General features: G+C 47.1%; 1 protein-coding gene across 1 annotated transcript; it reads right to left on the bottom strand.

The window, feature by feature from the left end:
* Positions 1-12,937: 12,937 nt before the first annotated feature.
* LOC134387901 (C-X-C chemokine receptor type 2-like) lies at positions 12,938-14,017 on the bottom strand. The gene has a single exon (XM_063110495.1). It carries the CDS (start codon positions 14,015-14,017, stop codon positions 12,938-12,940), a length of 1,080 nt encoding a protein of 359 aa, XP_062966565.1.
* Between the last annotated feature and the right edge of the window lie 770 nt (positions 14,018-14,787).

Raw genomic sequence — 14,787 nt, forward strand, 5'->3', positions numbered from 1 at the left:
GAGGTTTTGGTGATGGGGAGCAATAATCAGCCACAATGTATATCGACAAAATTTAAAAAGAAATAAATATTAAAAAAAGAAAAAGAAAAAGAAAATTGTTGTCTAAACCCTAAACATCATCGAGCAAATCCAGAGCTGATAGTGTCCACCTTTTGCTCAAAACAATGGCTTTCTTTTATCATCCCTAGGGCTTGCAGGCTCCCATCACTTTTATTACTCATTTTTCTGAGGAATAAATGTGCCAAGAGGGCAACACTCTTACCTCCTGGAGCTCGAGGACACCGGTCCCCTGCTTTGATTTTGTTATAATTAACAGCAGTCGTTGCAACTTTGTGTGCACTTGTCTTATGTCCAGCTCATGCTGGAGAAGAAACGCCTGTTTACTGTGAAATCCTTTTTGTGTTCCTAAATATCCAACTGCAGCCTCATTTCTGGCAGTGCATGGTTCCACTGTCCAGATGGGCCACATGGCATCTAACCAATCTACTCATAAACAACATTGCAGTGATCATCCTTGTGCCTAAAACTTTGTGGATAACCTTAATCATTTATTTGGACAAATACTTAGAAATAGAGTCTGGGAGAAAGAGTGTACATTTTAGATTTTGGATACAATGTGCCAATTCATTTATTCAACAAATATTTAATGACCACTATTTTCCTTGCCCGGGTGTAGGTGCTGGGGATACAGCAGTGTTCCAAGCAGATACGGTCTCTGTCCTTCTGGATTGTACATTCTGGTAGATATGTAACAGAAAACAAGCACACACATGGTGTCAGGCAGTGATTAATGCTTTACATAAAGGAGGGCAATGGGGTGGGGAGTGAGGGGGCTAGACCAGAGGAGGTGATGGAGAAAGGCTTCTTCGGGAAGGTGACATTTGAGCAGAGACCTGAAGGAAGTGAAATATTTGGGGAAGCTCATTGCAGAGAGAGGGGACAGCAAGTGCAAAAGCCCTGAGGCAGGACTACTCTTGGCATGTTTCAGAGTGAGAAGGAGCCTGTGTGGCTGGAGTTCAGTGATGGGAGAGCTTTGCAGGAGATGATGTTAGGGAAGCAGCCATGGCCAGATCAGGTCGGGTTACAAGTAGGCCAAGAGTGGAGGGCTGTGAGCAGGGCTCTTAGCAACCCAGCTGCTAAATGGAGAATGCAGGAAAAGGGTGGAGGCTGAGAGACCAGTTAGGAGGCTATTTCAGACATTCTGGAAGACGGTTGATGGTGTCTGAACTAGGGAGATAGTGGAGGAGACGGTGAAAAGTGGTCAGATTCCCACTGCCACCAGGAGTGGCTGAGAGTGTTATTTTCTCACAAGTCACACTTCCTCCTTCTGGAAGTTCTATTTCCCCTGGGCTCCTGCTTTCCTCCTGTGAAAAGAAATCTTTGACTTCTTTTCAGGCTCTTTTGAAGGCACTTAATCCTATTTTACTCCCTTAAATGCTGGCATTCTTCAAGATCTTATTCACTCCCCCTTCTGTCCTTTCTCTATTCTCCAGTTTCTCTGGGTGGTGTCATCTACTCTGGAGGCTTTAGTGATCTGCCATCTATATGAGAATCCCCAAAAATGTGTTTGTGGCAGGGTCAGTTTTTCCTGGGCTTCCAGAGCTAGCTCTTCCAATGCACATTGACATGCCTGCATGTACCTTCAGCATAAGTCCAAAATTGAAGCCAGCATCTTCCCCCCAACACCTGTTCCCTTCAGGACATTTGTCTAAGCTATGGGTTCACCAATCATTTTTGACTCCCTCCCTATTCCTCACTGCCCCATCCCCTGTCCAATTGATAGCTGAGTCCTGTTGGTTTTCCCTTAAACATCTCTTATCTCATGCCCTCACTTGCACTCCACGGTCATTATTTTGTCCAGACCCTCACCGTGTCTGCTGGAGCCTCCTAACTGGACTCCTGCCTGGAACCTCTACACCTTTCAGTCCATTCACACACCAGCTCAAGGGAGCCATCGGATTGCACTGAAGCTCTTCCAGAGCTCCTACTGCCTGCAGGATAAAGTTCAAACCCTATAGCATGGCACTCAAGGCCCTTTGCAGTTTGGCCTTGCCTACTGGCCCAGGCCCGTGTCCTGTCTCATCCTCACATCTGGTATGGACTTTGCTTTGGCCATACTGGATTCCTTGAAATTCCTCTAATGTGTCATGATGTCCGCCTTACTCTACATTTCTCTGTAAGTGACAGAATCCTGCTTTAAAGAGGCTGAAGCCAAAAGGGAATTCACTGAAAGGATCCAGGGTAGCTGACGGGTCCCAAGTGTCATGAGATTCCAAGAGGCACCAGAACCAGGCTCAAGAGGGTGGCTCCTTTCTCAGGCTCTCTCTTTTTGGGGCCACTGATTCTTCATCTCTGCTTCATTTAGCAGGTCCGCTTCACTCTTCTTCCTAGGCACACCAGCTTTCTCTTCTTCTTTCAGACACTCTCTGAGTTTACACCAACTCAGATCAACAGAAAAGTCCAGGTACCATCCCAGGCTCCCACTTCCAGGAAAGCAACTCTACTTGGCCCAGCTATATCCAGGCAGGCGGTGTCAGTAGAACAAACACAGCTTGGAGAAGGGATGCTGTTGGGAAAATATAGGAAAATGGTCAGGGCCCCTCAGATGTTCACAATCTTGCCCAGCATTTGCTGTGAATAAGTTGTGTGCGGGCGGAGTTAGTGTGCCTGCGTGGAGCCACCACCTTGGCTGTAGTTTACTGCCTCCGGCAGCCACCTCTGCACAAGCGGCCATGCTTACCAACCTCTGGCTTCCAAGGACCTGTTTGCCGGTTACCTGGCTCATAGACCTGCATGTGAGGGGTCTGGTGACCCAGTCTGGAACAGGCTTGAGGGGTCTGTGAGCTCCAGACCCAGCCCTAGCTCGACAATTGGCCCCGCAGGATTACAGACAAGTAAAGGAGCCTGAGCATGACAGATGTTGTGACCATAGCCCCAGAAAAGTCACTAAACTTTTTATGCTGAGTCTTTGCACATACTATTCCCTGTCACTGGATACCCTTCAACTGGCTAAATTCTGTTCATCCCTCAAGAATTTGCTCAAGAGGTAGACCCTTCTAAAAGTCTTCTCTGGCAAAGTTAAGAGCTTCTCCACATGTACCTATAAAATCTTTGCATACCTAAAATCTAACACATCTCACTTGGGTTGTGTTGATTGACTTCTTGACTATTTCCACATTAGATCATGAGACCGTTGGAGGTAGACAGAGAATGTATTCACCTCTATTTGTCTAGAGTCAGGAGAAGAACCAGATCTAAAATACAGATAGTTCCAACTTTTAAATGAACAGAAGAGCCCATTCATCTCCGTCCACCACGTGCAAGTGATTTTCAGAGCAGGATTTAGGCATGATGAGAGAAAAAGAGAGAACACCCCAGCTGGCTTATTCCAGTGGCCACACACTGCTCACTGTGTATCAGAGTCCATGAGTACCAGCCCTCAGGAAGCCATGTAAGTTAAGATCAGTTTCTTGCAGGTTTACAGGGTGATTTGGGGCTCCCTAGATGAAAACTGCCTAAAACGACTTATAAGGTCATGTAAATAAAAGAATGGCTAAAAGTAGAATAGCTCAAGTTTTAGTACAGATTTTTAAAATATCACTACCTTTATATGACCAGCAAGTACATGGTGGCTATGTATATTTTGTATTAACATTATAGCCAAGAATTCATTTGAATTTTATGTCAAAATTTCTATGCATAAATGTTAGCCCAAAGTACTATATCTGTGAAGTTGAAACAAAATTAAAGATTTAAGTAAATATCAATAACTAACATTGAGAGCTTACTATGTTCTAGGTCCTGGGCTAAGCACCTTGTATGTATTAAGCACCTCATTTAATCCTTAAAACTACTCCATGAGGCTGATTCTATAAGTAGCCTATTTACACAGGAGAAAACTGAGGCACTAGAGTTTAAGGAACTACAGTTGGATGTGCATACAGGGATCTGGCCCCAAAGCCTATACCCTAAACCACTCTAGACCACCTCAGGCACAGTTTGGTACCTTTCTTCCAACACTTATCTGTTCATGATTGCTATTTCAATTATGCTTCATTTCACCATGCACTAATGGATTTTTTCTTTTAATACCTCCTTTATGTCTATGTTTTGGGGTAAAAAAAAGAAACATCTCTCTGTGTGGTCATCTTGGCATTAAAAGCTCTTACAAGAAGCTCTCATTATGTCAGTGTTTACCATGGAATGTGCTCCACATGTTTCTTCTGCCTCTCATCATTAACAGGAATAAATAAATAAATGAAGGAATCACATTAGGGCTGCCCTCTGGATCTTTATTCCTGGGTTTTCTTTCTCCCTGAATTTTTATCCACAGGTATGAAAGGAAAAGCTGATGTGCACAATGTTGTGATCCTGCTGTCAGTCTCTAAAGAATCGAGTTCCCCAGTGACTTGACAGGAGGCTTCCTGGTGGTGCAGAGGGTGATAAATGGAGAATCTGGAGACCAGGGTCCAGTGTTGCTCCTGTCACTTGTAGGTCAAGACAAGACCTCTGGCCAGTGCCCACTTGCTCTAGATGTCAAGTTGCTCACCTGTCAGAAAGGGAGGTCAATCAAGGAGTGGATGTTCAAGCTCCCTTCTGCCCAGACATTCTAGATTTAGCTAAAGCAGTTCAAAGCCACTCACAGATGGGCGGGCATGACACTGAATGACCCTAGAGGTCACCATTCTCATAAATTACAAAGTAAATAACACATTTACATGTACATGTCCTAAGCTGAACTGGCAGAATCTTCCCATAAACAGAGCATTTTTTGTGTAACCCTGACACTGGTCCCTGGGCTACTATGGCATTGAGACCCCTAAGCTTTGCAGAAGTTGCTTGGTTTAAGCATTTTGGGCAAATGGGTTGGACTTTCAGGCAAGTGTGAAGTTGGACAGGGGGCAGCAGAGGAATTCAAAGTGCCAGGACCAGATATGCAGCCCAGCATAGCAAATCCCTTGGTATAGTGCTGGACATCCAAGAAAGTCTTCCAGAAATGCTAGCTGGAATTATTACTGTAGAGGAATAGAGAAAAACACAAGACAGACACCTCATGGGAATCAACACTTTAGCCCTGCCTCTGGGTCTGCTTGGTACAGAGTGAGTGTTGATGGGAAACCAGCCCCGTAGTCTATGATCAGGGGAACAGGTCTGACATCACACTTTGCAAGGCCCTGTTGAGAAATCAGTGATGTGTCCCTGTTCTCCGGGAAGGTGCTTTGTGCACGTCTCTCCAGCTGCTGGGGGAATGGCCTTGAGTTGGGGCCCTGGTCACTGTTCCTCCCGCTTCCCCTCCTCATTCCCACAGCTGCTCCACTCAGGCAGACAGAATGGTCAGGAGGAGGCTCCAGTGCTTTTGACCTCTTTAGCTAGGGGTCAGCAGGAATTGGGGTCTTGGAGACTGGAAGTGTGTGCGGAGAGTGAGAGGAAGTAGGATACATACCTGTATGGGAAAGAATCACCCTCACAAACAATTCTAATCCCAAGAGGGCACTTCTTATGTCCAGTTTGCTTCTGAGTCAGTGAGTTTTAAACTTGAGTCTTGATCAGAGTCATCTGGGACTTCAGATTCCCAGGACCTATCTCAGTCACACAGATTTAGTAGGACTGGGATCCTCAGCCTTACCTTAATCCTAAACTGGGGTGGCAATTTGGATATCTTCTGTTTATTCCTCCAGATCCATTCTCTGCCTTTCTCTACTGTGCTCTGTACCCTGGAATGCTGACCTGTATGGACTGGCTCAGTGGACTCCCTTGTCCTCTGGCTTCTGAGCTCAGCCAGCAGGAATCCTGGTAGTAAGTCAAGTTGAACTCAGCCAATGTGAATCCTGGTAGAAGTTAGAATGTGCTCAGTCAATGGGAATTCTGGTGGGAGGCCAAGTTGAGCTCAACCAAGGGGACCCAAGTGGAAGATTGGACTGAGTTCAGCCAATGGGAACCTTGGTAGAAAAAACTTGAAGAACCCTGAGCAGGAGAAGCCTCATGGAAGGGCATTTATTCCCGCAGCTCTGTCCCTGCTTGTTGCTATGGTCGGCCCCTGCTAGGCAGCCCTCAACATACTGCTGTCTCTGGCCCCTTCAATAGCTTTCTCATCTTGCCCCATTAGGCCTGGAGATGGTGACAGCTCCCCACTGTTCCTGGCCTCAAGGTATGACATTATTTATCATTATTTTGCCCAAACTCTTCCCACACTTTCTGTCAAGGTCCCTTTATTCAACTTTTACCCAGTTTGGTAAAACTCTCATTCCTTGCCCAGCTCGACTGTGCCATCTAATTCCTGCCAGAACCCTGGTCCATTCAGGAGTCATCCATAAATTCACATTTTAAGCAAGGAGCCCATTTTTTTTTTTTTTTTTTTTTAAAGATGACTGGTAAGGGGATCTTAACCCTTGACTTGGTGTTGTCAGCACCACGCTCACCCAGTGAGCTAACTGGCCATCCCTATGTAGGGATCCGAACCCGCAGCCTTGGTGTTATCAGCACCGCACTCTCCCAAGTGAGCCACGGGCCGGCCCAAGGAGCCCACTTAAAACATGGAGCACCCTTAGAAATGCCGCTCAATGGACTTCAGTGCTGCCCAGTTCTTTTCTGGTCTAATGTCAACTAGCCCCCTTACTGCTTAACTCATTTAAGACTATGGTGACCTTTTTCAAAAAGCAGCTTTACCAAGAAATGAAGTTAAAGAAAGAGGAAGAATATTGTTCAATGAGAGAAGATGACATAGAAATGGACACGTCCACAAGCCAGCCCTTGTCTGTAAGGAGGCCTACGTCCATGCTGGCCTGCACGCCCCATCCACCATCAGCCTTAGCACTTCATTTTGGGAAAAATCCAGCAAAATCAATTACACAGAAACAATGCAAAATTAATCATGAATACAAACTAATCATGAATATTACTCTGTCCTCCAATTCTTCTCTCCAGCAGTAACTCCTATTAACACCTTGGGGTGTATCCTCCCACACTTTTAGGAACATTTATAAACCCACATATGCAAAGTGTTTTTTACACAAATGGGTAAGCCATTTATTTACTACACATGCTATTCTGTGTTTCTTTTTCTTTAAACATTACTTTCTGAAGATATTTCCATGTCTATTCATATAGCTACTTCCGTATCTCTTAAGATATTGTTCTTTTTTTTTTTTTTTTTTTTTTTGCTAGGCAATACAGAAATCAAACCCCAGATCTTGGAGTTATGAGCACCGTGCTCTAACAAACTGATCTAAACAGCCACCTAAGATTCTTTTTTAAAAACAGCTTTATTGAGTATAACTTACCTGCCATAAGATTCACCTGTTTTGAGTATACAATCCAATGAGCTTTAGCAAACTTACAGAGCTGCGTAAGCATTACCACAATCCAGACTTAGAATATTTCCATCACCCCCAAAGAACACTTGAGCCTGTCTGTAGCCAATCCCCACTCCAAACCCCAGCCCCAGGCAACCACTCATCTGCTTTCTGTCTCTATAGATTTGCCTTTTCCAGACATTGTATGTAAATGGAATCATACCATATGTGGTCTTTTGTTCTAGCTTTTTCTACCTAGCACCATCTTATTAACCTTGCTGTTAAACTACTGCATTCAATGTACCTGATAATGTAAATGCACCTCCATACTTTATCCAACCTAATCCCTATTGAACATTGAGGTTGTTTCTAAGCTTTGACTTTTATAAACAATGCTGCAATGCATATCCTCTACACATTTCTCCACCCATGTGGGTATTTCTGGAAGATACACTTCTAGAAGGGAAATTCCTGTATCCAATGTTGTGTGCATTAAAAGAGATAATGTCAAATTACCTTCTCTAAATGTATGGACTCTCCTACCAGCAGTGGAGGATAATATCTTTTTCTAATTTGGTGAATTCTGACCCCAAACCACAGGTTGAAAAGCCAGCACTCCACTCCCTGCAGTGGCTCCTTGAAATGACCCAAATTGTCCCTTTGTTCTTCTGATCACTTTCTCCTTAATTTTCCCTTTGTTTTAATGGTTAAAAGTATTACTAGTGTGAATAGCATACATACTACAGGTTATAGAAAACTTAACTTTCAGAGCTTGAAGGATAATAATACTGTAAACCCCAGGCCTCCACCGTCTAGATTAAGGAAGGGAGCCTGAGCAGCGCCCTTGAAAGCCCCCTGTGCTGCTCCCTCCTTGGAGCCCCCTCCCTTTCCCTCCTCTTTAGTAAACATCATTCCAGTGTTTGCAGCAACCGTTCCTTTTCTTTAGAGTTTGCACCTGTCTTTGTGTGGAGGATTTGCGTTGAGTCCACTTAGCTATGATGGAACTATGTGTTGGGAAAATAGAATAGTTTGGTCAGGGCCCTCGCCTCATTCGGTTGGGTGTGGTTTAGCACATCCATTGTAAGCGAATTGTGTCTGTGTGGAGTTAGTGCGCATGTGCGCCAATGTATCTTTTTAGTTTTGTTGCTATTCTTTTATTCTTGAGAAAGAGAGAGAAAGGAGTTTGGCGAAGTAGGCAGGTGGGCGTCTGCCTCGAGCGTCCACCTAGCTCAGCCATGCCTTCCAAACTATGGCTCCAGGGACCTTTTGGCCAGTTACCTAGCTCAGAGACCTCCGTGAAGGGTCTGGGGACCCAGCCTGGTATGTGAGGGGTCTGGCGACCAAGCCTGGCATGTGAAGGGTTTGTGACCCACTCTGTGAACAGGCTTGATGGGTCTGTGAGCTCCAGACACAGCCCTAGTGTGATAATCGTCTCAGATGTTGCGGGATTACCACCAGGTAAAAAAGCCAACAACTGTGTGGTCACCTAGCTTTACACTGTTTCCCCAAATTCTCTTCCTTTTGCACTTGCAGGTTAGCGGGCCAGAGGAGACCTTACAACATGAGATCTGGAGGAAGAAATGCAGTGGCAGCTGCCATCTGTTGAAGTGCTGGGATGTCAGCACAAAGCCCCAGGCACAGTGCCTGATGTCGCCTATCTGCTGCTCCTCTTGTGGGCGTGGGGTAGCAGCAGGGTCCCAGCCCTGCAGGTGTGTGTTTACTTTTGGGGTGCGGGGCACCTAGTTCTCCAGCAGACCATTGCACATTGAACTTGGACCAGCAGAAGTTCCAGACTGTCCTAGTGCACTCCAGCCCATCCTCACTATTCCCCACTTCCTGTCCTTCTTTCCTTTCAGACTGTCTGTCCCGTCAGCTTCAGGGCCCAGCACCAGAAGCAAAGCCAATAGCCTGGCTTGACTCTTTAAGTAGCAAATCCATCTCAAAAATCCCTCCTCGGGCCGGCCCGTGGCTCACTCGGGAGAGTGTGGTGCTGATAACACCAAGGCCCCGGGTTCAGATCCCATATACGGATGGCCGGTTCGCTCACTGGCTGAGTGTGGTGCTGATAACACCAAGTCAAGGGTTAAGATCCCCTTACCGGTCATCTATAAAAAAAAAAAAAAAAAAAAAATCCCTCCTCATGGTGATTGACAACAAATTCCACCCTAACTGATGTGTTCCTGTCCTAATTGGGGCTGGTTTTGCCTGCCTTTCAATTTTGTGTTGGGCTCTGTGTCTCTTTAGCTGTGCTGCCTGCAGCTCAGAGTAGGGGAACCAGACTGAGACTGCTTCCACACTGTGTCCCTAAGCCTCTGCTAGTCCTTCCCTCCATCAGGATGACTGGGACACCCACATGCCTAGTTCCAGGCACAGATGAGTCCAGGAACAGTAAAAGCACATGGGTCCTACTCCAGTGAGTGTGCAGCTCTGAGGACGTCTTACATGTAATTTCCTATCTGTCAGGTGCCTGAATGTCACCATGAGAAAAGCTAATTACCTGCTAAACAATGAACTGAACTGGGAAGTTATATCCCAGCTCTACTCCTATCCAGCCATGAGATTTCGGTCAGGTTGCTGTGCTCAGGCCTCAGTGTCCTCATCTGTGCATTGAAGGGATGGCCTGGGTACCTTTAGGCCTCCTGAAGTCTGGCCTTTCATGATAGTGGGGTTCTGCATACGGGTCTACATGCACTGAGCATGAAGGTGACACATAATCTGGGGGTACTTCTTAATGTCACCCAAAATAGACTGGAGTCTGTTTTGATTTAATCAATAAAAGGAGCCCATTTGCAGAGGCTGGGGACTGTGGTGGAGAAAGACGTCATAAACTCAGGGAGACAGATGAAAAATGACAGGTGGTATTAGTGTGAGCACAGGAACACCTCTCAGGAAACAAGAGGGGCCAACTCAGGCTGAGCAGGCAGATGTAGGTAGAGAGGGCCTGGACGCTCAGATGGTGGCACCCAGGCCTGGGACAATGACGGGGAAGAAAGAAACCAACAGCTCAAAGGCAGGCCGTGGATGTGCCCTGTCTCAGTAATGGCCTGGTTGGTGAAGTATTTGTGCCAAGTTTGTTCTTGTGTGTGTGTGTGTGTGTGTGTGTGTGTGTGTGTGTGTGTGTGTGTGTGTGTGTGTGTGTGTGTGTGTGTGAGAGAGAGAGAGAGAGAGAGAGACAGAGAGAGAGAGGGAGAATCAGAGGAAGAGAGAGAGACATTGAAAGGGACAGGGATACACATTAACAGAGCTCACGTGAGAGCAACTCAGTCTCTGCCTCATTTCTTCTGGCTCATCCCAACCTCTCATTTTCCTTGGAGAGCCGTGTTTCCTCCAGCCCTCGTTAGAGGAGGAAAAAGCAGAGTCCTGGAACCAGAGTGAACACTCATGTGGCCTCCTCCCTCTGAGTCATCTCGGGGAGGCATCTGTCCGTCCGCCTTGTCCAGACACAGCACCCCTGGGCCCTCTGGCAGCGCCGGTGGCTGGTAGGTCCGTGTTGCCGCCCACGTCCCTCCTACTGGATCAGAAGCAGCTCGAAGGCTGGGCCAGAGCAGCGGAGTCGTGCTGGATCCTGAGTGCAGCACAGCGCCTGGCTCAGGATGGGGCGGCTGTTGCTGGTTAATCCTGCTGCTGGATGCAGCAGGGAAAGCACTTTCACAAGCGGTGAGTGGAAGGCACCTGCCCTTGGAGCCCTCCAGCTCAGAGCTTCCTCCTGCCTCCCTGCAGTCTCCTAGCTTTAGTGCTCAGACGGTTGTTAACACGAAGGGGATTGTTTGTGAACTGTGACCTCCCGTGACTCTGGCTTTCTTACCTCCTCAGCGGGCTGCTCAGAGCCAGAGCCTCTCCTGACAAAGACCCTCCAGAGACAAGCCCTCGGAAGGTGGGCTCCGCCAGACAAGCTCTGTTTTGGTCACTGCTCTGTCCCAAACCCCTGCAACAGTCGGCACACAATAAACATGGTTGAAGGAATGATTCGAATCGTTTGTTCTCTCCGGTGACAGATTAGGACCCATGTCCGCATTCTGCACTGGCCCTCTCATGTCCAACGCTGAATGTCGGGTGTGTGTGTGTTTGTGGGGAAGGAGGGGAGGCTGAGGGAGACTCACAGTGGGGGCTGCTGCTGGAGCTCCAGTGCTCTCTGCCTTCCTGCTTCCCAGCGTGGCTGCTCTGGCGAACGCACTCAACTCTCTGTGCCCTCTAAGGCCACCATGACACTCCTGGCACTGCTTCCCCTAAGGACACGGGAGCACTAGAGGGTCCTCCCCATGATGCACGTTCCGCAGCAGGAGGCTGGGGCTGGGGATGGGAGGGGAAGGCTGGTCTCTGTCTCTATTCCGGTCCTCCTCTCTTGGACCCAAGAAACTGCAAAGTGATTTCCTTCTTGTAAAGACCCTCACTCTGGGCCTTTCCTCACGCTTCTCTGACCTCTCTGTAGCAGTTTGGAAGCTTTCAGTTGGAAGAAATGCAATAAATACCCAAATAGAAATAGTTTATACAAAAAAGACATTTATTGATCTCACTTACAAGAAATAATAAGTAGGTGGTTCCAGCACTGGTGCAGTGGTTAATGTGCCTTTCTAGGCCGAGGTTTTTTGTTGTTTTCTATTTTAAAATCAGGTAACATATACATAATAAAATTTACCATTTTAACCATTTTTTAAGTGTACAGTTTAGTGACACTGAGCACTTTCCCATCGTTATACGACTAGTACTACTGTCCATCTTCAGAACTTTTTCATCATTCCAATGAAACTCTGTACCCATGAACAATAACGCCCCATTCTCTGCCCTCCACAGACCCTGGTAACCACTACGCCACTTCCTGTCTCTATGAATTTGACTATTCTAGGCCCCTCATGTAAGTGGAGTCATACCATATTAGTCCTGTTGTTTCTGGTTCCTTTCACTTAGCATAATGTTTTCAAGGATCATCTATGTTGTAAATGTATCAGCACTTCATTCCTTTTTAAAGCTGGATAATATGCCATTGTAGCTATTTACCACATTTTGTTTACTGGTTCATTTGTTGATGAACATGTGGTTGTTTCCACCTTTTGCTATTGAGAATAATGCTGCTATGGACATCGGTGTAGAAACATCTGTTCCAGTCCCTGCTTTCACCTCTTCTGGGTGTATACCTACAAGTAGAATTGCTGGATCATGTGGTAATTCCGTGCTTAAGGGTGTGAGGAAAACTGCCACACTGTTTTCCACTGCGGCTGCACAATTCTACATTTCCACCTGCCATGTACAAGTGTTCCAGTTTCTCCACATACTGCCTGACATTTGAGCTTTTTCTTTAATTTCTTTCTTTTTCTTCTTCTTCTTCTTTTTTTTTTAAAATAGCCACAGTAATGGGTGTGAGTGGTATGTCCTTGTGGTTTTGAGTTGCACTTCTTAGAAAACAGAGTGCTGTGGGCCCAGTGGTAGGGCGGTCAGAGCTCCAGCAGTTGGCTTAGTAATTACGGCAAGGGGTGGCACCAGCACAGGCAATGTGGACTTGGTAAGGATGTGGCCTCAGCCCCCTCCTGTAACCACAATGGGAGGCTGCATTGACACTGTGACCACGAACAGCCAGTGGCATGAGGTGTGGAACAGGACACTGATGGGAAGGGAGGAAGCATGGGGGACTTCAACTGAGGCAGGAGGTCTTACAGGGTAGCAGAAGTGTTCCCTGAAGAGGAGCCGACAAAAGAAGGCCTGCTGTCTTTGGCCAAGAACTCCTTGCTGATGAGGCCACGGGCCGCCAGGATCTTGAGGAGTCCGTGGCGAAACTTTTGGCCAATGAAGGCGTAGATGAGGGGGTTGAGGCAGCTGTGGAGGAAGCCCAGAATCTCGGTGGCATCCAAGGCCCGGTCAATGTCATTGCGACGCGTACAGGTCTCCTTGATTATCTGGGTCCTCATGAGGGTGTCTGCGACCAGCACCAGGTTGTAGGGCAGCCAGCAGAGCAGGAAGATGAGCACGACAGCAAAGATGACCCGCATGGCCCGGTGCTTCTGCCCCATGTGGGCCTTAAACAGAGTGCGCAGGGTGAATCCGTAGCAGAACACCATGACCAGCAGTGGCAGGATGAAGCCGAAGGTCTGGGGCAGGACCCGCAGCACCATCCGCCATTTTGCTGTGTTGTTTCCCATGTCCTCATAGCACACTGGGCTGGAATAGGGTGGGTAGATGGCCCTACGGAAAACAAAGATGGGCATGGACAGGAGCATGGACAGTGCCCACATGGCCAGACATACAAACTTGACCAAGTGGCGCTTCTGGGTCAGTGTGCGTGTGGCATGGACAATGGCCAGGTAGCGGTCCACGCTGATGCAGGCCAGCAGCAGGATACCGCTGTAGAAGTTGACTTCCTTCAGGAGCGAGACCACCTTGCACAGGGGTGTGCCAAAAATCCAGCCGTTTGCCTTGGAGGCGGCCCAGATGGGCATGGTCAGGGCAAAGAGCAGGTCGGCAATGGCCAGGTTCAGCAGGTAGACATCGGTGACAGAGCAGCTGGCCCTGCTGTATAAGACGACCAGCATCACCAGGGAGTTTCCCAGCACACTCAGCAGGAACACCACAGCGTAGATGACGACCACAATGTATTTGTTGATTTCCAGGGATTCTGGGTGGCATGGGGCATAATCCTCTGCCACAGAGGGCAGGTCAGAGCTGTAAGTGTAATTACTGAAATCTCCACTGAAGAAATCTTCTAAACCGTAATTTTCCCAGTTAAAGGCTTCCATCTTGATGTAAACTTATGTGGTGGCCTATGGAAGAGAAATGAGGGTTACTGCACAATAAAGTCTCCCCAGGTTCTGGACTGTCCATTCAAGGAACTGGGGCGTGAAGAATTCTTTGCAATGTCTTGTGTATTACATGGAAGCAGTTTTCATTTTAAACTTGGAAGTGGGAGAGGTTCAAAGGTTATGAGACAGGTTTAGTGACAAATGGCACATTTTATGAAAAGACTATACTTCCCGTCAATACCAGAGAGAGGTTCTTAGCATTTTCCCTGACATCGCCGTCACCCGCAACTTTGCTGAAACCTCCCTTTGGATAATCCCTACAGAACACATGTTGGATCCTCGGTGATGAGCATCTTTGGCAGTTCATGCTGGATTTATGTTCAGAAATGCGAGATGCCATTCAGTTCTTAATCTGGAAATAGGCAATCCGATTGGGTTGTACCCTTAGAAAGAGAGGACGGTTTGAGTATAAAGCTGAGAGATACGCCCCTTTGTCCAGTGCTCTGAAGTTTACTTTAAAAGAAGTATTCTGGAAAAAACAGTTTGAGCAGTAGCAGCACAGATTTTCAGAAGGCTCGAGCTAGAAAGAACTGAAGAGTTAATAAAGCCCAGCATTTCTGTTTGGGGAAGAAGGAGGCCTGATCTGGGAGTATTTGTGTAGGTTGAGAAAGAATATTACAAATGGTAAGCAGGTGGCTGACTGAATGTCCACGTGGGCGGCAGTGTAACAGATTATTTGGGGAGCGCTTGGCAGCTGTATTATGCCA

Source organism: Cynocephalus volans, chromosome 1 (genome assembly GCF_027409185.1).
Source record: "Cynocephalus volans isolate mCynVol1 chromosome 1, mCynVol1.pri, whole genome shotgun sequence".
Classification (NCBI taxonomy): domain Eukaryota; kingdom Metazoa; phylum Chordata; class Mammalia; order Dermoptera; family Cynocephalidae; genus Cynocephalus; species Cynocephalus volans.